The sequence below is a fragment of the Typopeltis vanoorti genome, chromosome 6, assembly GCF_054136105.1.
Source record: "Typopeltis vanoorti isolate ZY-2024b chromosome 6, IOZ_Tvanoo_1.0, whole genome shotgun sequence".
Classification (NCBI taxonomy): Eukaryota; Metazoa; Arthropoda; class Arachnida; order Uropygi; family Thelyphonidae; genus Typopeltis; species Typopeltis vanoorti.
This window is the reverse complement of record NC_143554.1, coordinates 1877599-1903282: the sequence shown is the minus strand read 5'-3', so window position 1 is coordinate 1903282 and position 25684 is coordinate 1877599. Positions and strand designations below refer to the sequence as shown.

Genomic DNA, 25684 nt, shown 5'->3' with positions numbered 1-25684 from the left:
AATTTAATGTGGTGTTTATGTTGATTGTTTCTTATTAGGATGTGCACCCTGTTTCACCCATGTAGGGTAGGTTGCAGGTGCACTGAATTTTGAAAATCCCCAGGTTGGCAAAGTAGGGAAGGGGATCATTGGATGAGCCAAGTATACTTTTTAATTTTGCAGGAGAATTGCTTTTGTATTTATGCAGTGTTCTATTTTTTTTTTTTTCTGATATTCCCCTAATGTATGGTATAGTTATATCATTCTTGTTTTGTAGTCATTTTTCTGTTCTGCTTTTCATGTGTGGAGAATCTTGTAGACTTTTCTTTTTGTAGTCATTTTTATGAACATTTGGCTAATAATTTCAAATTCCAACTTCAGCATCTGCTCATTGAAGCAAATTGTTAGGGCTTTATCTTTGAAGGTGCTGATGATCCCTAGTTTTTATTGAATGGTGATATGAATTTTTGTGTATGTATTGGCCTGCATGTGTAAGTTTGGAAAGGCAGCTTGAGGGAAGATGTGTAACAAGTGTCAAGAAAAGGAAGAGAGTTGTTTTCAATCTTGATGGTAAATTGGAGATTTTCTTTGTTCAGGTGACTTAGGAATGTATTTAATGTTTTGCAATGGGACCAAATTGCAAATATATCATCCACATATCTGAGCCAGACTTTGGGCTTTAGGCCTGTTGAACGTAGAGCTCACTGCTTGAAGCATTCCATACAAAAATTACCTATGGTGGGGTGGGGTGAAAGTGGTGAACCCATGGGGCTGTACCTTCTTTTCATGTACAAAGTATGTGAGCAAAGAGGGCTATGATATTAGGCAGAAATATGTTTTGTATAAGAAGAAGAGCATCATTGATTGGGACATTAGTGAAAAGGGCAGTTATGTCAAAGCTGATTAATATATCTTCATTGTTGAGTGTGATGTTTTCAATTTTGTTGATAAAGTGTTGTGTATTTTTTATGTAGGCAAGGGAATGACCTACTAACTCCTTGAGTGTAGCTGCTAGTTTCTTGGATAAGTGATAATTAGGACTGTCAATTCCTTCAATGATTGGTCACGGTGGTGTGTTTGTTTTGTATAATTTTGGTAGGACATAAATTTCACTGCTCGGGCATAATGCAGTAACAGATTTTTAACTGTTTCCTCTGCACAAGTAATCACTATGCTATCACTAATGTGATAGCATAATGATTACATTAACAAAGCATTTCATTTAGCTTCCTTCTGTGTAGTGTCATGTAGCTTGTGTCCTGTGCATATGCATGTTTTCCTAATGATGACCTCTATATAGAGGTCAAAATGTTGAGTGTTATTTGCTTAATTATAAGTAATTACTCTAACACAAGTATTGTCTTCATAAATTTTATGCAATGAATGCTGGCCACCATGTAACCTTAAAAGAAACAATTCAATGAAAATCAAAAAAACAAAATACAGAAAAAAAAAAAAAGCTGAAATCCCAAAGGGGAAAAATCACTTGAGCCAACATCACCAACATCCATGGCATAAAATACTAATATAAATAGCATATACTATAATTTACAAACTTCTAAAACTACAACTCCTCTTGCCAGAAACTCCACTGCAGCTACATCAACTCCAATCCAGCTTCACTTTTCAAAGTATGCACTGCATGATTCCTTTTGCCACAAGGGTGGCAACTGTGCCTTTGTGAGATCTGGTGCTGCTTTCCAGAGAATGGTAAATCAAGAATCCTTTGCTTTCATCTCCTCGACTTTAGTAATAATATTTGCCAGCTATGTTCACCACTCTTCATTGTTAAATTCTGAATGAAAGAGAATTTATTCCATGATTATTTCATTCATATTTAACAAGTAACAACATTCCCAGAGCTAATAATTGTGCATCAGAGAACAGAAAACTAATTGTAAATTACCGACATTTATAACTTCGGTAATTTATTTTTCTTTATCCTTTATACTGTTGTTAGTCATTGTTAAATTTACCAGAAGTTAAAAATATGTGAACCTTATGTTAATGTGTAAGTATCTGAGTCATATTGCAAGCAAGATTATCGCATTAAGCATTGAAGACCTGAGGCAAACACGTGCACCAGAGTCGAGTTGTTGTTGTGCGTGGAAGTTTCCAGCGAAGCATGCTAGGTGAAGTGGCGGCACTGGGTGGTGGAGGAGTTAGGTGCCGAGCGCAAAAAAAAAGAGAGAAGATCATGACATAGGAAGGTGAACAGTGCATCTCGGATATATAAAGCTTGGCGGTGCCAGCTCAGCACTTTTTCTTCGTTCTACGGACTGGAGGTCCAGAATTCCTGAGGAAGGAGCGTGCGGACATGTCATTAGGCAGCCCAACGGTCAAGCAGTAGTTCAGCGAGTACAGACCTCAGCCCTGCAGAAGATACAGTGCAGACTGACAAGTTATGCCGAACAACTTGATCCGATAGCGGCAAGCTAGAGTAGCTTACTTCAAAGGAGGCAAGTCGTGTCCAAGCCCACCAGTTGATTCTTTCAGAAGAAATCAAGCAGACGCATGTTCAACGAGACAAAAGCATTCCAGAGACAAATAAGGAGAAGGTCAAGTATTTCTACGATCCCTGGTAATGTTAAATTTTGTTCTATTATGCTTTTGTACTAAGAGAGATAATTCGTGTTCGTGCAAGGAACTTTTTAGTTATTCAAGTTTCATTAATTGAAAGGACTCTAGAGCTTAAATAAGGAGAAAAAGGGTTAATATATTAATGCTAAACGGTGTACTTAGTCTGTTAATTCATCAGCCACTAGAAATGGAAATTGCTGATTGGAATGTTTAGCTACTAGTTGAAGCTCTAATCTAGTTTCAACTGAGATTTTGAGGCATGTTATGAAATGTTAAGGGTGAGTTTGTATCACTTAATTAATTGAACTCAATCTGAAGGATAATTGTGATTCTAAGCTAGAATTGTTGTTATCTATAATATGTCTGATTTGATGAATAAATGTCTTTCATTTTATTAATCTAACAACCTGCCTGATTTTAATCTCTTTGCACCACGCATAAAAGTCAGAACCAGTGCGGAAGTTAAGACATAAGAGTAGCTACGACTGCAATGAAATATAGATTTTGTAAGATTTAAGTATTTCACGAACTTATCAAGGAATTAGTTAATAGTGTACAATTCTGAGTGTTGTTAATTCTCTGATATTGAATTATTCTCCTGTCTAGAATTTAAGATGGCACAGCATCATAATATAAATTTTTCCTAAATCCGAAAAGGGATTAGCACCAGAAACGAAACAAAGGAATTGGCGCTACCCAAAGGCAATCCCTTTGTCTTCCAAACTTTGCACACTCTTCGTTAGACAAAATGGTGGCCTAGAATTGAAAGTGCGACTGTATACGATAACTAATGATAATAGATACAAGAAGAAAATTATAACAAACAAGAGTTTGTTATAATTTTATAAGAAAATATTACACCATCTTCCAAAAATCACACTGACCTCTTAATCTTCTCATTCCTGAAGCTTGGTTTTCTGCAATTTACTATCCATATATATAAATTCATCTTCTTAAGTGACCACAATGACCAGAATTCTGACTTCCCTTTTCCAACACCAGTCACTAAGATGGACGAGATACAGAAATATGTGTTATAAGCAGTGACATAACATAAATCGCACGTCTACCAATCTAAATACCTAATAATTGTCTTTGCACTTCCAACATACCTGATATTTTTTAACCAGTTCTCCATCCATCCATCCATTTATACTGTTGAAGTCACTTTCCTTCTCAGTATCTCAGATCACAATGTTATTGAGGGTTACTCTCTCAGAAAATGCTCTTTTTTGAGACATTCCCAATTTTGTGTCTTTTGGCATTGCAAAGGTGCCAAGTAGAAAAAATTCAAGAACGTATACTCTTCATTTCCAAGTTCAGATCATTGCTTTTGTTCTACTGATTCAAACACCTGTCCTGAGGAAGTCGCAAAAATTATCTCCCAAGCACAAAGGTCTCATTCCATCAAAAATTCCCATCCACTTTTTCAAAGTCTTGATTCAATAAAAAGTGTATACAAAAGCAGCCAAAAGGAGGGAAAGAAGGGGATAAAAAACTGAGCTTACTGCAGGTGGATTGCATTAAAAACATCAGCTGCATATGAAATGCCTATACTAGCACATGCATTAAAGGCAAAATGATCAACATATCCAAATCTGACTTCAAAGCAGCCAACAGAAGAAAATCCCTCCTGTCTAAACTACTGCTAAGTGGTTTCTTGGCAAGGCCATTAGATGCAACTTCTCACCTGCACTTCCATCTCTTTCATCCAGATGGCACCACCATTACAACATCTAAAAATAACCCTAACCTCCTGATATTGATCCCATCCAATTTCTGCATAAAGGACAAAAGTAAATTGCCTCTTACAACCAGAAATTAAGCACCATATGCTTCTGGTGGCTTTTTGATGACAAGACATCAGAAGAATACTAACCAACTTGGACACCAAAAAGCCTAGTTCCAATGACATCTCTTATCCCAATGCATGAAAGCAAACACTCACCCAACTTATTCCAAAAATGGGAGATAAAAGTCAGCCTACAAACTATCATCCTGTTCCCATCACTTCAATCTTGTCCAAAATAATGGAGAAGTCATCAACAGTCAAGTTCTTCAGTATCTAGAGTCCCACCAGGTTAATCAATGACCACCAGTAGGTTGTCTAGTTTGGTAGTGAATTCTGCCAAACTAGATCCATGGCTGACCTTTAAGTCTACTTCACCCAGCACCAAAGCTATACCATGGAAAAGTCTGGAAAAACATACTGTCACTCTTGATATTTCCAGAGCATTTGTTTATGTCTGGCATTGAGGTCAGCTCAGCAAACTACCATCTTTCAGACTACCTACCATCATTTGCAATTGGATAGCAACCTTTCTATCTGGTCTCTTACTTCTTGTCATGGTGAATGGTTCCCACTCTTCAAGGTTCACTGCCAATTCAGGAAGTATTTCAGGACCATGTTTATTGCTACCTTTCTCCTAATAAATAAATGACCAGCTTTCAGTCACCACTACACTATCCATAGTTTTGTTGATGATTGTACACAAGTTTAACAGTCATGGATTTTTGTGGATATGCAGAATTAAGCGAATTAATTTAGAGTTTGTGACTTCAGACTTTCACTATTGTGAATATAGGCTGCTGCTCATATTGAGTCTCAGACTGGAAACTTCTCCACAAAATGATTTTCATGAGCACTTTGGCTGGCACCAAAATTGGACAATAAAGTTAGCATATAAAATATCTGCATAACTATGTTACTTCCATGTGGGGACAGATGAGTTCACATTTATATGTCTTAGTACACACAATGCAAAGCACACTTTCTCTAAGATATGTATATTGCAATGTATTGCAGGAAGGATCATGACGAATACAGGCTTGACCTTACTGCATTATGGAATTCACCATACAACACTAATACAAACTAGTTTTCAACAAATGAAGTTCTTCCTTGAATAATGAGAGTTACTATAGTTGTAGTATTTTTATATATAAATATATATATAAAATATATATATTTAACCCTTCTCAGAAATTGGGCATCATCTCCACCCTTGCCCATCAAGCAAGATGTCTCACTTCCACAGAAGAAGACCTACAAACAGAGCTTAACTTCCTGAAAAACACTTTTTAAATAATGGATATTCATCTCATAACATCACTAAACGTTTGAGATCACGCCAACAACCTCGACAAGAAGATGAATCCAAGATGAATCTATCTAGGATTATGAAGAAATTCAACATAAAGACCGACTATACTACTCTGCCAAAACTTTGTTCTTTTCTGAGTCGACCAAAACCAAAACACAACCAACTGCATTTTCCTGGTGTTTATAAAGTTATGTGCAAATGTGGTCGACCTTATTTTGGCCAGAGAGATAAATCTGTTTCACTTCGTCTTGAGGAACATAGACGTGACATCTCCAGCAGCAGAATATGAGCGAGCACCCTTTCCAGTCAGGTGCTCTTCTCTGCAAACTCTAACCTCGAAGAACGGCAACACCAAGTTGCTTGGGACCGCACAACCAATTTATATATATGTAAGGATGAATTTGAAAGATGTATTATAGAATCAAAAGAAATAGTTCTGGACCCTTCACACTTGAACAACAATCTAAGCTACAATTTGCCTGATTCACATAGCACAGTAATCCAATACTGGCACTCTAAAATTAGATGTCACACACATTCTACTCATGCCAACAGTAGCACACAGTCACCTATTCAAATATGACTGTTACTATTCTGTTTCTTTTTATTAAGCTAGAAAGTCCATGTTTTTTACCTTGTTATTTTTATAAGTCTTTATGTTATTTCTTACTCACCTGAAGAAGTTGGAATACCGATGAAACTAGTCGTGATTTATTAAAGGTTTTTGTTATACTTTCTCGGGTTCTAGTCAGTTAAATTTTAATCTTATAAATGTATACATCCCGAGTCAATCCTAATTTCAACAATAAATATATACACACACACACACACACACACACACACACATATGAAAAAGCTTTAATGACTGATACTAAGAGAAAAAAAAGATGACATGGTATATTTGAAAAGATACTACTAGTTTACTAGTTTCGTTGAATTGATCAACATCTTCAGGTATCACAATCAAAGAAATATATAAAGAATTACAGAGACTTAAAATTGTAATAACAGAACAAGTACAAAAAAGACAGTAGCGTGTTTGAAAACAAAAAGCAAGCTTGAGTTCCAAACAAACATATACTACGCGCTGTTGCGAGTGCTACAATACTGAACAGAAGCAACATGTGCATCAGAGAGATTGAAACGAAATTTCTCTAGATTCAACAATCTTTCTCTCGAGTTCATCATAGCACACATGGATGTTAGAAGTTTGAGTCCAGTTCACAATGTGTTGGCAACCTTCATCTGAGTTAATTGAAAAGAGAACGTGGCTAGAGAGAGCGCTGGCTCTAGTCCTGTTATAGGCGATATCTCTATGATATACATACATATATATATATATATATATATATTTTTATGAAAAATATTGAATGACTAGAACTGAGATTTAATTAAAAAGGATTTAATATAAACACACTACTAGTTTCGGCCTGTAACAGCCTTCTTCAGGTGACATTATAAAAGAAAAAACACTAAACATTGAGGGTTAAAAGACTATGAACATCATAGACAGTCTTTATACATAATTAGCATTAAAACGTTGTAGTTGTATTTGAAGCTCCTCTTTCATTTGTTGCATTGTTGGGAGAGTGCGTGCTTGCTGCATCACGTGAACGCCAGTACATGATTACAGCTGAATGACTATCAGGGAGGTTGTAGCTTAAGTTGTTATTTAGATGAACAGGATTGAAGATGATTTCTCTCGATTCCACAATTTTTCTCTCTATTTCGTCACTGCAACGGAAGATGTTTGTAGATTTTTCCCAGCAGACTTTGTGACTTTGGTTATCATCATTAGGATTAGCCGAGAAGAGGATATGACTTGATAATGCACTTGCTCGCTGTCTCTTGTAAGTAATGTCTCTCATGTGTTCTTCCATACGCATTTCGACAGATTTGTCTGTCTGCCCGAAATAAGGAATATCGCAGTCACATAATATTTTATATACGCCAGGGTATTTGAGTTGATGATGACAAGGTTTTGGGTGGCTAATTAAGGAACGGATCTTTGGAAGTGGAGTGAACAAGGTTCTGATATTGTATTTTTTTAGAACTTTTGCTAATTTATGTGAAACAGTACTTATGTAAGGAATAGATATATTGCTTTTGAATCTATTTGTTTCTTCTGATTGATGTCTGGGAGGATTAAGAAGGAATTTGTTAATGATTTTCTTGGAATATCCATTAACTTCGAAAGAAGTTTTCAGATGGTTTATTTCTGTAAGCAGTTCATTTGGATCATCAAGAAGAGAACGGGCTCTATGTCCCAAGGTGGAAATTATTCCAAGCTTATGAGGAGGGAAATGATGGGATTGACTGTGCAGATATCTGTTGGTATGTGTGGGTTTTCTATATATCGATATTTTTAGTTTACCAGCAGAAGAGCGAGTCAGTTTGACATCAAGAAAAGGCAAGGAATTATCCGTTTCAAGCTCAGCAGTAAACTTAATACTTTGATGTCGGCTATTGAGATGTTCGAGGAAAACCATAAGGGATTCATGTCCATGGCTCCAAACAATGAAGACATCATCCACATAACGTTTCCAAACTTTAGGTGTTAAAATAAAGGAAGAGGTAGCCTTGGTTTCAAAATCTTCTAAGTAAATATTTGCAAGAACAGGAGATAAAGGATTACCCATAGCCAGTCCATGATTTTGTTTGTAAATATTATCTTGAAATTTGAAGTAACCGGACCTGATGCAATGTGTAAGCAAGGCTAACATTTTTTTGGATAACTTGTCCTTCAGTAATGTTAGGACTTCATCTGTTGGGACATTAGTGAACAAAGAAGTTATGTCCAAGCTAGCCATGATGTCATTTTCATCAACTGTAATATCCTTGATGTATGTAACAAATTCTGTAGTGTTCTTGATAAAGGAAGGTGATTTCTCTGAAAAACTTTTGAGGTATTTGGCAAGGTATTTTGAAAGATTGTGGAATCGAGAGAAATCATCTTCAATCCTGTTCATCTAAATAACAACTTAAGCTACAACCTCCCGGATAGTCATTCAGCTGTTATCATGTACTGGCGTTCACGTGATGCAGCAAGCACGCACTCTCCCAACAATGCAACAAATGAAAGAGGAGCTTCAAATACAACTACAACGTTTTAATGCTAATTATGTATAAAGACTGTCTATGATGTTCATAGTCTTTTAACCCTCAATGTTTAGTGTTTTTTCTTTTATAATGTCACCTGAAGAAGACTGTTACAGGCCGAAACTAGTAGTGTGTTTATATTAAAACCTTTTTAATTAAATCTCGGTTCTAGTCATTCAATATTTTTCATAAAACTATGTATGTTAACCGAGTCAATGATCATTCTGTCATATATATATATATATATATATATATACCGTACATGTTGGTGTATAAGACGACAGTTTATAATAGGCAGTGTTTATAAACAAATCAGATTAATTTTTTGTTGCATAAATTTTAAAATATTACAATAGATGTAAGTCTTAAAAAACAAATAATAATTACTAACCTCAATTTGCATGTTAATTTTCTTCATCATCTGTTGAAAATAATTCTTCAAATTCATTGTTTAAATGATCGTCATATGGATCCCAGTTCGAATCCGGTGAATTCGTTTTGTTTCCATCGTCATCAGTGTTCCACAACAAATCATCTTCCGTACCATCCATAAGATGAAAGATACCACACTTTTTAAATAATTTTATTATAGTCTCTACTTGTACTTTATTCCATGCTTTGATTCACAAAATTGCACAACATATCAATTGATGCAGCATGCATAGATCCACCATTTGTAAATGAGTTTTTCACCAGTCAGCATCCAATTATTCCGTTCTTCTCGCACGTGATCTTTAAATGGTTTGTTCAAGCAGACATCTAGTGGTTGCAATACAGAAGTTAAACCACTTGGTATAACAGCAATTTTTGTGTTATTTTTTTCTAGAAGACTTTTAGTATTCTCATTTAAATGACTACGAAACATATCCCATACTAATAAACTGCATTTCTTCATTATACTGCCTGGTCGCATGTTCCACACATTATTTATCCATAATTTCACACCATTTTCGTCCATCCATCCTTTTTCGTGAAAATGTACTAAAACACCTGAAGGAAATTTTATCTTAGGTTTAGTTTTACATTTGAAGATGATCATTGGTTTTTAACTTGATTCCATCAACCAAACGTGACAACACAACCGTAAACCTTGTTTTTTTTATGACCTGTACTTCGAATTAGCACACTCTTACTAGCTTTAGACTCCACTGTTTTATTGCTTATCATACCAAAGCTCATAAGCGTTTCATCTGTATTTCCAATATTTGACAATAGAAATTTATGTTCTTGTCTCAAATGAATAATAAATTTATGGAAACTGGTACGTTTGTGGTCAAGATTTGCTGGTAGTTTTTGAGCAAATTTTGTTCTTTTTTTCGTATTACCAGATTTTGTCTGTTCATAAAACAATTATACCATCCTGAAGTAGGTTGAAATTCTATACTTTCATCCAGATTCAATCTTGACCATTTTAGTGCATATGTTCTAATCATATTTCTTGTAACAAGATAACCATTCTGCCTTTGTTCAAATGCTCAATCTACAACATGATTTTCCAGTTGCGGCCACTGGGTGAATCCCGTTCTCATCGCATATTTTTTCTTTGGCAATTTTTTTAAACTACAGCATTATCTTTCTTCCTCCATTCTCTTACCATCTTCTCGGTTATGTCAAACTTTCTTGCAGCAGCACAGTTATTAGTTTGCTTTGGCATTTCAATTACCCTTATTTTAAATTATAACAATTTTAATAATCCTAAAATTTAAAAAAAATGTAAAATTAATAATTAATTAAAATTGGGGCTAATCACTTTTAATTAGGGTAATTTGATAAATACTAAATCTATGCTATGGAAAAAAAAATAACGGATATGCATAGATATAAAAATAACAGATATAACAACAATACCTAACGTTGCATTAATACAAGAAAGAAGAAATTGGGGGGTCGTCTTATATAACCGACATAAGCTTAAAACCTAAAAATAGCCTAAAATTTAGGCCTTGTCTTATACACTGACATATACGGTATATACACTGCTCAAAACAATTGGAGGATATTTTAGTTTCTGTCGGATAATTATAAATTTCTACAAATAATTATAACTATTGGGTACTTTATATATGAATAAATATTTCTTACTTATGGATAGGGTGTAATTGATGAGATATTGTTTAAATAATCAATATTTATTACAAATTGTGTTACATTTGTAAATTATTTTTATAACTTTATAATTTACAAGAAAACCAAAATATCCCGTAATTGTTTTCAGCAATATAGATATAATTGAGCACAAGCACTGTTGAGTTCACTATACAACACCCACAACAAACAGTTTTGAACAAGTGAAGTTTTCTTTATTGTAATAATTGGGTTACTATATTTGTAACATTTTTATACACACACACACACACACACACACAGCCAGCAGACAAAAAAAATGGAAAAAGTAATCCTTGTTAGAGATCTTGTAGAAAAAGGCAAGGATAATAATGATGGAAAGTATACTTGTATGCTAGATTTCTGCTCATGATACGGAGTAGTCATAACTACTGATGTTCCAACCTAAAAATATCCACAAGTCCATGTGGTGAGAAGACACAAGAAATAAGAAAAGCCTCATTGACTACATCACTGTTGATAGTGATATCCTAATGCTGGTTCAGGATACAAGAATGTGTACAGGATTTGAAATTGAAAGTTAACAGCACACAGTTCCAAGTAGGATAGAAATGAATGTCACACTGAAAAGAACAATATGTAAGAAAGTTCTAAAAATAATTAAAGTGGAGCAGCTTTTACAGGTAAATTGTAGACTCAACTATACAAATATTATTGAAGAAAAACTGAAATGGTTAGAAAATGAGAAGTAAATCCTCCTGCAATGAGTCTACAGACCCCTTGCAGGTGAAATTGATGGTATCAATAATTATTATTGATATTATTATATTATTATTATTATTATTATTATTATTATTATTGATATTATTATTATTATTATTATTATTGATATTATTATTATTATTATTGACTGCAAGGTATCAATAATTATTATTATTGATACCTTGCAGGTGTCAATAATAATAATAATAATAATAATAAACCTTGGAATCTCAGTGGCAAATTCAAAGAAAACATTGATTCAATATGGAGTGTGGTGAAGCTGTCTACAAGTATAGAAAAATAAGAATACCATGTTGGACACAAGATGTTAAACAAGCAGTCCTGAACAAGAATAAAGCAAACTGAAAGTTCCTAGCAACCATGTCAGTAGATGCCTGAAAAGAATACAGAGAAAAATGGAAGAGAGCTAAGCTATGTATAAAAGTTGCTAAACAAAAGTCATAGGAAGACTACAGTAAGAATATAGAAGGTAAATATCAAGAAAGTGGCAAAATGTTCTGGAGGCTATTGAAAAAGCTTAGAATTGGGACAAGAGTACTGTAAAAAGAATCAAAGATGGTCAAGGTGACATGAAAACTGAAGATAAGGATATCCTGGATGTCTGAGTAATTACTTCAAAAGGCTGTTAAACAAAACAAGCAGTGACAGAGCAGTAATAGTGTAAAATCTTGCATGATAAGTAAAATTAGTTAACTTCTATGTGAATTGACTATTTGGGAAATATCAATCAAGTATCTGAGAAAAAACTATTTTAATACCAACTAGTTTCACCAACTTAAGATGTTGGCATCTTCAGGGTACAAGACTGATGACAGGAACTAAAGCTAACAAAACATGTTACAGACAAGACTTTAACAGATTTCTAATTATAAATTACAAAACAACACTGAACGTGTGCAATACACATGTGGCGCATACATGATTTCACTTGTTGTTGTTTAGGAATGTTTTATAGATGATACTAAAGTTCATTTCTTGTGTGTTTTTAGAGATCTAATTAGGGTCTTCCAGATCTCGAATAAGATTAAACCTTGGTTCCTATTAAGATTTTCTACAGAACGGGCGACTGTTGTGGCTTCTTCAAAAATATGAGAGCAGTAATCCTCTTCTATGTAAGGAGTACAGCTTTTATTCCACTCAATGAGACATGGGAAGATAAGCCCGATATATTTTGTCTGTTGTTTTTGACATATCTAATGTGTTCGTCTTATCTCAAGGCTTCTTGAAGTTTGACTGATGTAACTTAAACCACATGAGCATGGAATATTGTAAACTCCAGCATATTTAAAGAAAGGATGGAAGTCTTTTGGAGATCTTAAGAGTTTTCAAATTGTATCTTTAGGTTTAAAGGTCACTCTTATTCTATGTGGTTTGAGGAGTTTAGCAACCTTGTTGGAGACTATCCCCACGTATGGAATGACGATTGTGGTAATATAATGAGTGTCTTCTTGTTGTCTTTGTGGTAGATCAGAGAACAGAATCTTGTTAACAAGTCTCTGGGGGGTAGCCATTCAAGGTGAGGTTGTTGGATATCAATGTCAATTCATCTGGGAGATCTTTTTGGTCTGTTGTAATCCGGACAGCTCTCTTCTTTAGCATGTGTACAATGCTGAGTTTTTGAGAAATGTGGTGGGAGGAGCTGACGTGTAAATAACATCCTGTATTCGTGGGTTTTCTATAAACTGAGAGGTTGAAATGACCACTAGCTTGCTTCTTAATTAGGATATCCAGAAATTGTAGTTGTTTTTCTTTTTCAAGGTCCAGAGTGAATTTGATTGAATGGTGAAAGGAGTTTATCTTATTTAGGAATTCAAATAAGTCATCTTTTTTGTGGTTCCACACAATGAAGAAGTCATCCACATATCTCCATCATATTGTGGGTTTGGGGTCTACTTTAGATAAAATTCTACTTTCAAGATCTTCCATGAAAAGATCGGCACAAGATGGTGAGAGGGGGCTGCCCATTGCCAAGCAAGTCGATTGCTGGTAAATGATTTTCTTCCATAAAAAATAGTTAGATGTTAGGCAATGACTGAACAGTGAAGCGATATCTTGCAGAAACAAAGTACCTAAAATATTGATGACTTCTACCACAGGGATGTTTGTAAATAACGACTGGACATCTAAGCTGGCCAGTAGGTCGTTTTCGGAGATGGAGATGTTTTCTAATTTCTCTACAAAATGTTGCAAGTTTCTAATATAAGTATCCAAATTATGGATATGTTGTTGTAGGAGTTTTGCAAGATACTTAGACAACACAATGGTAGGAGAGCTGATACCGTCCACCATAGGGTGTAACGGAACTCCATCTTTGTGAACTTTAGGAACGCCATGTTGTGTCGGAAAAAGTGCTGATTCACTATTGGCGAGTCATCCTGCTTCCGACCCAACATACGGTAATGATTAGAGATAAGGATAAGGACATACTTATGCCTCCAGAAGAAAAGCTAAAAAAAAGATAGTGTACATATGCTCACTCAGAAGTATGTCTAAACATCTTTAGTTGTAGATATTAAGTGATTTTGAGAAGCCCATAATTAAAGTTGATAATGTCTGTGTAAAAATTAACAAGGGAAAATTATGTATCTGTAATGAAATGTTATTATTAGATGTATATAAGATGATATATGTATTAGAGCCATGTCAAAAACAGTTCGGAGTTGCGGTGACCAATCGGCTGCCGGTATGAGCATGACGTAGTCGTCGAGAGAGGGCGCTCACATTTACAATATAAGGTCCAGCGTGAGATTCAATCTCTCTCTCTCTCTCTCTCTTGTTTTCAGTTCCTGCGTTCCTGATCCAACTCCGGGATAGCTGCAGAAGCTTACCACTGGTGCACAGCAACAATCTCTCTGTTGCTGTACGTGCCGTGCTGAGTATAGTGCGCCAAGGAATGAGGCCGGAATTCTAGTAAAGAGCTGTTGGTTAGTTATGTCTACGTGTAGTCAGTGAAAGGTGAACCTTTTGAAGAAAATAGAAGTAAGTCGCAGATGCCATGAGAATAAGTGGTGAGAAAAACGTGGAAGTATAATCAAGGAAGTCTCAGCAACTCTGCGAAAAGACAAGAACTGGAACGTACAAGTTTTCATACTCATTTTGAATAGTAACCAAAGAAGGAATAGGAAAAAGGGAATTAAGGAGCTCCACACAATTAACTTTCATATAGTACCTAAAGAAATGTTTTTGGACTAATCTGTCTATGTCTAGTAAGCTAGTGCCACTCTAAGCTTATGCTGAGAAAGGAACCAAACCTTCGAACTGTTTATTTTGGAAGAAATATTTATGATATTATGTTAGAAATTAGTTTGAATATTATTTAAGCTGGGGGAGGATAAGGCCTGAGCATAAATAAGAGTATTATCCCATGTTAAATTACAAGACGAAATACGTCTGATATGCTCTACGTAAGGACTGTATATAACTATGTGTATGTATTGTTTTTATATGTGGGAACTGAGTAACTCTGTGTGAATTAACCGAGTCTGAACATAGTAACACAAAAGAAAGTGTGGGACTGTTAGAATAAATTTAGGAGTAGATATTTTGGATATCTTAACATAAAAAAAAAAAAAAAAAGGGGGGGGGGGGGGAGTTCAGACTCTTTAGTAATGAAATCACCATTTAAAGTGTGTATATGTTTGTGTTTTAAAATAAATGCATTTCTTTAACCCAAAGTTCATGAGTCTGTCATTTTCTGAGATTTGAATTACCACTTATTAAACTTTCGGACCTGCACGAGTAAAAGGGGAATCCATTGCCATAAGAAAAGGGGGGGGGGGGGGGGGTACCACGACTGCAAAATCACAAGATCCCTTTAATATTTTTGAGTTGTTCAATTGTGTATCAGAATTCAGTTGCCGGCTGACGGCAGTCGTTTTAAACAAATATAAATTTGTCAGCAACGGAATAGCTGATGTCTTAAAGTAATAGATAACAGAAACTGCAGAATAAATATAACATAAAAGGGAAGGGCCAAGACGTAACAGCCATATAGTGTTGGAGTTAGAGGATGCATCGACTTCAATTTTTTAATTAATTCTGTTGGCCAGTTAACCATGTGGCGTAATAAGCTGTTAGCATCATTGTGATTTTTTAATGTTGGATCTGTTACTAGGACATGGTAAACAGATATGTCTGATAGTAAATAGCTAAGTTTATCTTCGTAGTCTTTGGTGTTTAAGATCACTGTGCTGTTTCCTTTATCCGCTTTGAGTATAATGATATCTTTCTTTTTCTTTAAACTAAGCATAGTTCTTTTTTCCAGAGGGGTTAAGTTTGTGTTGGGAGTTCTTGAAGAAGAGAGGATGGTACTACTTTTTAATCTAAGGTCATTGGCTGTGTGTTGAGGTAACAACGAGATTGCCTTATCTATATTACAAATGACATCCACTTTAGGTATGTGATCGGGTGTTATCGCAAAGTTGAAACCTTTTTTGAGAATAGTGATCTCTGGTTTAGTTAATACGTGATCCGATAAATTAAAAATAACTTTGTTGTCTGGCAGAAGGTTTAGACTTAATATGATTTGCATAAATTAAATTTTTTAATTTGGTTCCGTTTGCTTTTTGTAAAGGCTTTCTCATAGCTAATATTGATCATTCTGTCTAAAAGTTGCCAAACCTCTTGGTCTAAAGTACTAGAGATATCCTCAAAGAAATTGTAACATTGTGAGTGTAATTTGCTTAATACAAATCTCGTGTGTTGTATCCTTTCACGTAGAAGCACCAAAGATGTCTTGAAATATATATATTTAGCTCGTCTGGAATGGAATTGTTGCTTTAAAGATAAGAACTTAGGAATAATGTTGTTATCCCCCGACATCTTTTTAAAAAGGTGAGGTGATTTAACAACCTAGGTTTTTTGCATTCTAGGAGTTCAAAACTACATACCTTTCGTTTAGTATATCCCCATGGATACTATTCATATTAAACGATATTTTTTCTTGACCACAGACTATGTGAATTGACTATTTGGGAAATGTTGATCAAGTATCTGAGAAAAAACTATTTTAATACCAACTAGTTTCACCAATTTATGCTGTTGGCATCTTCAGGGTAGGTTACAGGACTGATGACAGGAACTAAAGCTAACAAAACATGTTACAGACAAGACTTTAACAGAATTCTAATTATAAATTACAAAACAACACCGAATGTGTGCAATACACATGTGGCGCGTACATGATTTCACTTGTTGTTTAGGAACGTTTTATAGTTGGTACTAAAGTTCATTTCTTGTATGTTTTTAGAGATCTAATTAGGGTCTTCCAGATCTCGAATAAGATTAAACCTTGGTTCCTATTAAGATTTTCTACAGAAAGGGGCGACTGTTGTGGCTTCTTCAAAAATACGAGAGCAGTAATCCTCTTCTATGCAAGGAGTACAGCTTTTATCCCACTCAATGAGATATGGGAAGATAAGCCCGATATATCTTGTCTGTTGTTTTTGACATATCCAATGTGTTCTCTCTGTCTTATCTCAAGGCTTCTTGAAGTTTGACTGATGTAACTTAAACCACATGAGCATGGAATATTGTAAACTCCAGCATATTTAAAGAAAGGATGGAAGTCTTTTGGAGATCTTAAGAGTTTTCGAATTGTTGGTTGTGGAGAAATGGGAAGATAAGCCCGATATATCTTGTCTGTTGTTTATTACATATCCGATGTGTTCTCTCTGTCTTATCTCAAGGCTTGAAGTTTGGCTATACACATCGGATACTACCCCTCACCTACTGAGCTTATTAAACTTATTCAACTAAACATCCAACACTATAATGGGATTTGAACCCACAGCTTGTTGGTTGAAAACCAAATATAAGCCACTCGGTCAACCAGGCTGACATTTTTTTTTTTTCCTTATTTATTATATATATATATATATATTTTTTTTTTTTTTTTTGTTAATGAATCTATTCGTAGCAAGTCATAAACCTATCAAATATTTAATACTATAAGTGGACAAAGGGTAAGATTATCTGGTTCCCCAGCTCTAAAGGATCAAACATTGTTAATTCAGGTGCTAATAAACATAGCAATGTTACACAAATCAACAAAAATCCTCTGCTGCCTAAACTAAATGTTCATGCTACAGTGGGATCTGACCCTACAGCCTGATGGTTACAAAGTGCAAAAGTTATCCACCTAACCAGGTGGTAAATATTTGTCTGGATAATGTTGACATTTGTAAAAATGTAAATGAATGGGGGTATATGTATTTGTTTTATGATGGTGTGAGTGTGTGTGTGTGTCACACTCCATGCAGAACACAGTATCCACTCAGTGTGAAAAGTACATGACTTCTCATGATCCTTTCAGTGCTCACTGACAGTTTGAAGATGACAGACAAAAAGTATGGTTACAGATGCTTCCTCATTATTATTGAGGTTTTCCATTACTAATATATATTCATTTTTCCTTCCTTGCTTTTTCTTAAATTTTCACTGCTTTTCTTTAGTTTATTCCTTTCCTTTTCCCTCTTTATTAATCCTTCTACAAAACATTCCCAGCAACAAGAGAGAGAGAGAGAGAGATCACAAACATAGGTGAGTGACCGTTCAATTTTATATGCAAGTAAAACCTTTTGAGGAACCTACTCTGAAATACAGAAGTTTCACAATTACCATAATGAAGGTTATCAGAGTACATTTATCATAACAAAACAAACTTCTATAAACATACAGAAAAAAAAAAAATCATAATAATTATTACCTCCACTTGCATTTTCCAGAATGCTATATCCTGCTGATTATCTAATCCACAACTAATCACTAATATGTCAGGCAGACTTTTCAGATTTTTTATTTGAAGCTGAAATCCCATAAAAGGATACACTTTTATAAACATGGAAAATAACTGTTGACATATACAAGTGAATATAAGAAGACAATATAAATAACTTAATATTAAACAGAAAAAAGCAAAGCTATTTTTAGCTCTTTTGTTTTATCCAACTAGGTTAAAGAGATACTAATTTTACAAACCTACATGCATTTTGTTGAAGGTAAAGATGACATAGTACTCAATCAGAGGTGAGATAATTAGGTATTGTTAAAGATGAAGAATCAATAAATGAACACAGAGATAATCAGATAACAAAGAATAAATAAAACTGACAACAAAAATAAATTAAACAAACTACATATTTAAAGGACCTGAAAACAAAGAACAAGGGAACATAAGGCTCGTTATATACTTGGCAAGCCAGCAACATATCAATATGATGGCCATGTTGTGTAAAACATCATCAGATGTAGAACAGATAACTGCGAGCTTGCCGCATGGTTTAATGAGCGTATCATCATCTCATTGAACCACATGGTAGGCCAATGCTATTTAATTTATACCTCAATGATAAAGGAAATAATTTCAGGGAAATCTAGCTGTTTGCTTATGATGCATACAGAAGAGGGCAAGAGATAATAGAAATGATGCAAGGATTCTACAGAGTGAGTTAAGTAGATTAACATGATAACACAAAGAAAAGAATGAATAATACATTTAATAGCTAAATATTTCAACTTGAAAATTACAACTCATCAGTGCCATCAGGCAGTTTTGAATACAAAGTAGAACATGAACAATGGATTTTTTAAAGTAGTAAGAACTTCATGATGTTGTACATAGAACAATGCAAATGGATATAGAGGAAACATCAATGTTATTTTAAAAAAAAATTAAGGATGAGTTGATTAACTTAGAACTTCTCATACCTTTGATAGTGAAAGGCAGTCATTCTGATTCAGAGATTCAGTGCTAGAGTGAGGCTTCTTTCAACAAATATTCAAACTTATAGCAGCAATGACAGAGTAAGCATATTTCAGACCATGTGATATTGTAGTAGGTATCAATTCCATGGTGTGATAGACTAAATTTCTCAGATTTTTTTTATTGGAGATGTAGGATATGTATTCTTACACACTTTTCTCCACTGCTCTTCCAGTTTACTAAGAGCTAAGAAGAGCCACAGAAGATTGTTTGTCTTCAGAAGATGGGAACCATGACGATAGTCTGCTGAAAGGAATGAATGCAACCGCTACATCATACTTCTTAAGCATTCTACAAATTGATTCCAAGATGCAGAAATATGAGTGATGGTAACCCATCATGTTGTTTTTTTGTTGTTTGAGCTTGGCTTGTAGGAATCAAAAATATGTTGCATAGTCTGTTCTGAGAAACCATTGAGATGCATATTATGTATGACATCCAGAAGTTCTTGCTGTAGCTGCTGAGGTTATACTTTCAGGGTTTTAAGATGGTAAGCAGATTGTTCTTAATTCATGTTTTACTTTGTATTCAAACTGCCTGATGGCAGTGATGATGACATGTAATTTTCAGGTTGAAAAATTTAGCTATTAAATATATTACTCCCTAATTTTCCTGTATTATCATGTTAATTTATTAAAATTAACATGATAATACAGGAAAATTTATCATGTTAATTTTAATATTTTAATAGGAAATTTGGCAATACATATCAAGAATTGCCAAAATAACAATAGATTAACAGCGTTTTGCAAAAGACAATGGCTGCAAATTTACTGTGGGAAGGTGACAGTTATGCACTCTGGGATAAAAATAATATATATTGTGTATTAAATAGACAAAATTGACTGCAGGTAAATCATGAAGGGACACTTCGATGACAGACTGCAGTGACAATAGATAGGGAGCTGAAATTCAAATATGTATTGCCAAATTGGGCAAAATTTCCCCAAGGATTACTGGATGCTGAACACACAAGAAGAAATAGGGAAGTTATTATCATTTCTCTTTATAAGGCTTTGATATGGCAGCATTTTGACTACTGTTTGTTAAAAGATTTAGTGGCATGAAGACAGCTAAGGTCATACTGTGCCAATACAGATCCCAGCAATATGCAGGGTAACACTTATTTAATAAGTAAAGCAACAGCACAAATATGTATAGAAATGAATGTATAAAAACAAGTGTAAAATGACGTTATTATTATTATTATTATCATTCAACCTCCATGGAGTCAGAGACTCATTGTGGGAGGTACATACCATTGCACACAATGCTCATCCAACCATGCTTTAAATTGATTCACTGTGTCTAAATTCACAACACACTCAGGGAATACATTCCACTCACCAACCACTCCCCATGCAAAGAATATTCTCCTCACTCCTCTGCTCGCACTCTCCTTATATAGAATCCAGGGACGGCCTCTTGTTCTACCCTCCCCCCCCTCACTCCCATTCTATGAAAAATCTCTTCCATATCAATCTGATAATAAAAAAACCCTGACTAGCATATATGTCTCAATCATATCTCCCCCTTATCATAAATTATTCATAAATTTTTGCAATTTACATTCTTTCCATCTATCCTCGTACTCCACATACCAAAGACCATTGACCACCTTTTGTGAATCTTTTCTGAACCCTTTCCAACATATCCTCATCACCATGAAAACCCAGTGAAACAAATCTGTGCACAACAATCCATATGAAGCCTGATCAATACCTTATACCATGGCATCATAACCTCTTTATTTATGCATGTCAGGATCCTCTGCATCATGTCCATTATCCTATGTGATGTCCTCACAACTTGTGCAATGTGGCTTCTGAATTTCGGGTCTCTGTCCACCACCACTCCCAGAAATGTCATCTCCTCTACTTCCTTTAAAGTTTCCCCACCAAGTGTATACTTTGTATCCCATCATTGTTTACCAAATCTCAAAACCTTACACTTTGCAACATTGAACCGAGAGTTCCACTTACCTATCCATTCATGGAATATAATCATGTCCTCCTGTAAGACCATACATCTGCTTGAATCTGTATTGCTCTCCCCAATTTTGAATCATCTGCAAACAGCTGCATATCATTACTCAGAGGTCTGTTATCTTATCCCATCTGTTTCAATTTTGTTTAACAGCTTGTTGTGTGACACTTTATCAAAAGCTTATGCAAAATCTAAGTACACCACTATATGCATCTCCCCTGTCCAAGGTATTTGTCGCCTTGTTATATTACATAAGTTGGTGAAACATGACCTCCCTTTAACAAACCCAAGCTGATAACCACGGAGGATACTGCTGTTATCAACCCATTTCTGTATCCTACTCCTCACCAATCTCTCTCTATGCACTTTCACTGCAACTTCAGATACACACATTGGCCTATAATTTGAGGCCACAGCTTTATCACCACCTTTAGAAGGAACTGTTTATTTGGATTACAGAAGAGCACCAAGAAGATGCCTTGGTGCACTTATATAGCTGTCAAACAGAAGAAGGTCCCAGGATTCAAGGTGGCACAAGATCAGATTATGCTGCCAGTTTGCAACAAGAGAATGGATGTGAAATGCAAAAGAATGGATGAAAAAGAACTTCTTCATGAACTGTTTCTATCACTGCAAGAGATAAGGGACTTCCATTTAAAGTTCTGTTCAACCATAGGATAATCAAGGCCTTACATGAAGAGCAGTATGAACTGAATAATTGAGGCCATGGACAGCTACAACAACCTCAGTGTTATTCAGTTTTGGAAGGACATCACCACAGCTGACAAGTTCTTCCTAATAAAACACACTGAAAGACACCTGTTGAAAGAACTTTTATGGCCTGAGATTGGACATCTTCAGTCCAGATGAACTACAAAACCATTCCAGAAAAACAGTGCAAGAAAACCACTGCAGAAATAATGGAGTTGAAAAGGAGAATAGGGATGTACATTCAGAAGACTTAGAGGACGACAACAATGATTTAACTAATGAAGAGGCAACAACACTATTGGCAACAACAAACCCAATGCGCAACCAAAATGCCTTGTGGACTTCTTCTATGAACACAAAGACAACATAATTCATGCAATGAAGTTTGAGCAAAGCCTCAATGATATTGTAAACACCATACATAACCATGTTCAATGAGCTGAAACAAAAGAAGTTTTTCATCACAATGTCCCTGAAAAGGTTGACTTCTACACAATGCATAAAACTCCTCATACTCTTGAAGAGTAAGTCTCAACATCAGTCAACCCTTGCTTCTTCTCCAGCCTCTGAGTTCCCCACTACTGAGGAGTACTTAATCATAAGATGAATACCCTGGTTCATGCTTTGTTCTTAACTATGTAATAAAATTTTGATACAGTATTAAATAATGTGTTTAACATTAATTAACACAATTAACTGCTGGCCTGATTGGCAAAATGGTTATCATACCATATCAAACCAACAGGTCACAGGTTAGAATCCCATCGTGGGCATGGATGATGACCTTCATTGTCTAGCGTGAGAAAACTGAGAACACTGCCTTGTTTACCAGGGACCTGAAGCGGCTTGAAACAGTTACATGTTTGGTTTCTAGAGCAGGGTTTCCATAAGTGACATAAAAACAGAAACATTTTTTATTTAATTAAAGCGCACAACTAGTTTTGTCTTCTTAGAAGACTTCATCGGATACATTACATGAAAAGAGAAAGAGAAAAAAACATTGCAAGAGAAAAGCTAGAAATTAAATTGTCAATGTATTACTGACATTTGAAGGCATTCCCAATACCATTTGGTCATGGTCTTGTGTACACCAAAGTTGGATAGTAGCTCAATGACAATCGGAGAGATTATAGCTAAGGTCATCAATTTCATCGATTCTATCTTAAACAGAGCAAAGAGGTGGATTAAACAGTAGCTTTCTGTCTATTTAGAATAAATAAAATGAAATTTCTGAAAAGTTGTAAGAACTAGTTCTTTGTTGATATCCTCTTCTTCACAGAGAAGGCAGCAGACACATTTACTTAATGTGGAGATAATGCCAAGTTTTTGAGGTGGATAATGATGAGATTGAACATGAAGATATCTATTGGTGTAAATAGGTTTTATATAAATGGAGATTTTTAAGTTTTCAGATACACAAGTGAGTTTGACTTCCAGGAACAGGAGAGAGACATCAACTTCTAATTCCAACATAAATTGCATTTTTGGATGTTGACTGTTGAGATGGTTTAGGAGCTCCTTTAAGGAATCAGGTCCATAACTCCAGATTAAGAAAATACCATCTATATATATATATATATATATATCTATATATATATATATATCTATATCTATATATATATATATATATCTCTTCCATACCCTAGGTTTTAATGGGAATGAAGAAATAGGTTTTTCCTTAAATGTTTCTAAGTATAAATTTGCTAGTCTGGGAGAAAAAGGATTTTCTATGGCCAAGCTAAAGTTATGTTTGTAAGCAGTATCATTAAAAAGAAAATAACCAGAATTAACACAATGGGTCATTAGAGACATAACTTTCTTTAATCAATTATCCTTTAAAAGAGCTAGAACTTCAACTGTAGGAACATTAGTAAAGAGGGGAAACAAAATCAAAAGTAGCTATAAGTTCTTTTTTTTTTTTTTTTGTTTAAATATGTAAGTGTTTTACAGCCGAAACAAGATCTTCAGAAATCTTAAGGAAAGAGGTGGTTGAGTCTGATAAACATCACCAGCAGTTTTATCAGCATTATACACTTGCTCAGGACTGTCAGACTTCTGTGCCCTTGTCCTTGGGGGCACATGGGGATATGACTGTGAACTGAAACGTGCTTAAAAGTCCCAGCTATTGGTTAAATATTAGAAATATACAAGAGGATGAAAAAAGTATTCATTCTCAGGATGAAGTTGGTTCAGTAGCAGAGTTTCGCACCCACCAAGGAGCCACACATGGATGCCCACTCCAAAGCAAGCAATGATTGTGCTTGGGAGCAAAATACCAGGGCTACCCATGGATTGCCTAATGGCACCAAAACAGTCCATGGGCCCTGTTCCCAGACGATGGAAAAAGAGACCTACTGCAACACCTCTGATCCTTACAGACAAGCCTACTAACTGACTGATCCTGGCTGGGCTATCTAGGAACATCAGTCTTGAAAAAGCAGGGACCAAAGTTCTGTAAGTCTACCAGGATTCCTCTCTCCCTTTCTGGATGTGCATGAGTCACACTACACAGCAAGCATGGTGGGAAGTGATGGTGGTCTTCTTGACTGGATAGTAAAAAAAAAAAAAGACTCAGGAGAAGGAAATGGAAGAATAGGGCAATTTATTTGAATATCTATTCAAGAACTAGCCTAGAGATAAATCTCAGTTCATCTCTCATATCGTCATAATTTTTCTAGCACAACCAGATGTTCTGAACAAAACAAATTACAAAAATATTTTTCCAAAACCTAGCTATGAAACTTTATCAGATATCTTCTTTTCATCTTTACAAACTGAATTTCATTAGAATACTTTTCATTTTCACATGGTAATCAATATTTATTATGGCAAAATTATGGAGAATACTATCACGTTGAAGTAATAATTTTAAAATAAAAACTCATTATTTACAAGAGACATCCAGAAAGTAAGTTTCGATGGGCTGTCAGAGAAACGAAAATATACTTTAAAAAAAAACTTTATTGGAAATTAAAGTAGACATCTTTCACTACTTTCCTACATAATTTTCCCATTGTTCAAGCACTTATCATAACGGGGCACCAAGAGTTATATACTTTTGTCGTAGAAGGTTGCTGCCTGTGACAAACCACGTATTGACTGCTTCTTTGACCTTGTCGTCATCTTGAAACCACCAGCCACCAAGGAAAGATTTCAGATATTTGAACATGTGAAAGTTGCTTGGCACGAGGCCAGGACTATATGGGAATGATAGAATTGTTCCCAGCCGAAAGTGGCCAGAAGTTGTTGTGTTACGCCAGCCGTGTGTGTGGGCAAGCATTATCATGAATCAAAACAACACCCCCAGTAAGCATGCCACATCGTTTATTCTGGATCACATTTCACAGTTTCTTAAGGGTTTGGCAGTACATACTTGCATTGATTGTGGAGCCTTGACCCAAGAAGTCTACCAACCAAATTCCTTGTCTGTCCCAAAACACAGTGCACATGATTTTCCGAGTGGAAACCACTGTCTTCAATTTCGTCTTGACTGGTGATGAAGCGTGCCTCCACTCCATGGACTGTTGTTTGGATTCAGGGGTTGCGTCCGACACCCAAGTCTTGCTCCTGGTGACAAGCTCAGGAAAGCATCACCATCCTCATGGTAGCGTGTCAA

At 35.2% G+C, this 25684-nt stretch overlaps 1 protein-coding gene across 1 annotated transcript in view; it reads right to left on the bottom strand.

Annotated features, from left to right (window-relative positions):
* PAN2 (PAN2-PAN3 deadenylation complex catalytic subunit PAN2) overlaps nt 1-25684 on the bottom strand; it is a 717374-nt gene that overhangs the window by 333122 nt on the left and 358568 nt on the right. Inside the window, exon 17 of the mRNA XM_090393913.1 lies at nt 18316-18414. Coding sequence (XP_090250039.1) covers nt 18316-18414 — 99 coding nt within the window. The remainder of the gene's footprint in view (nt 1-18315; nt 18415-25684) is intronic.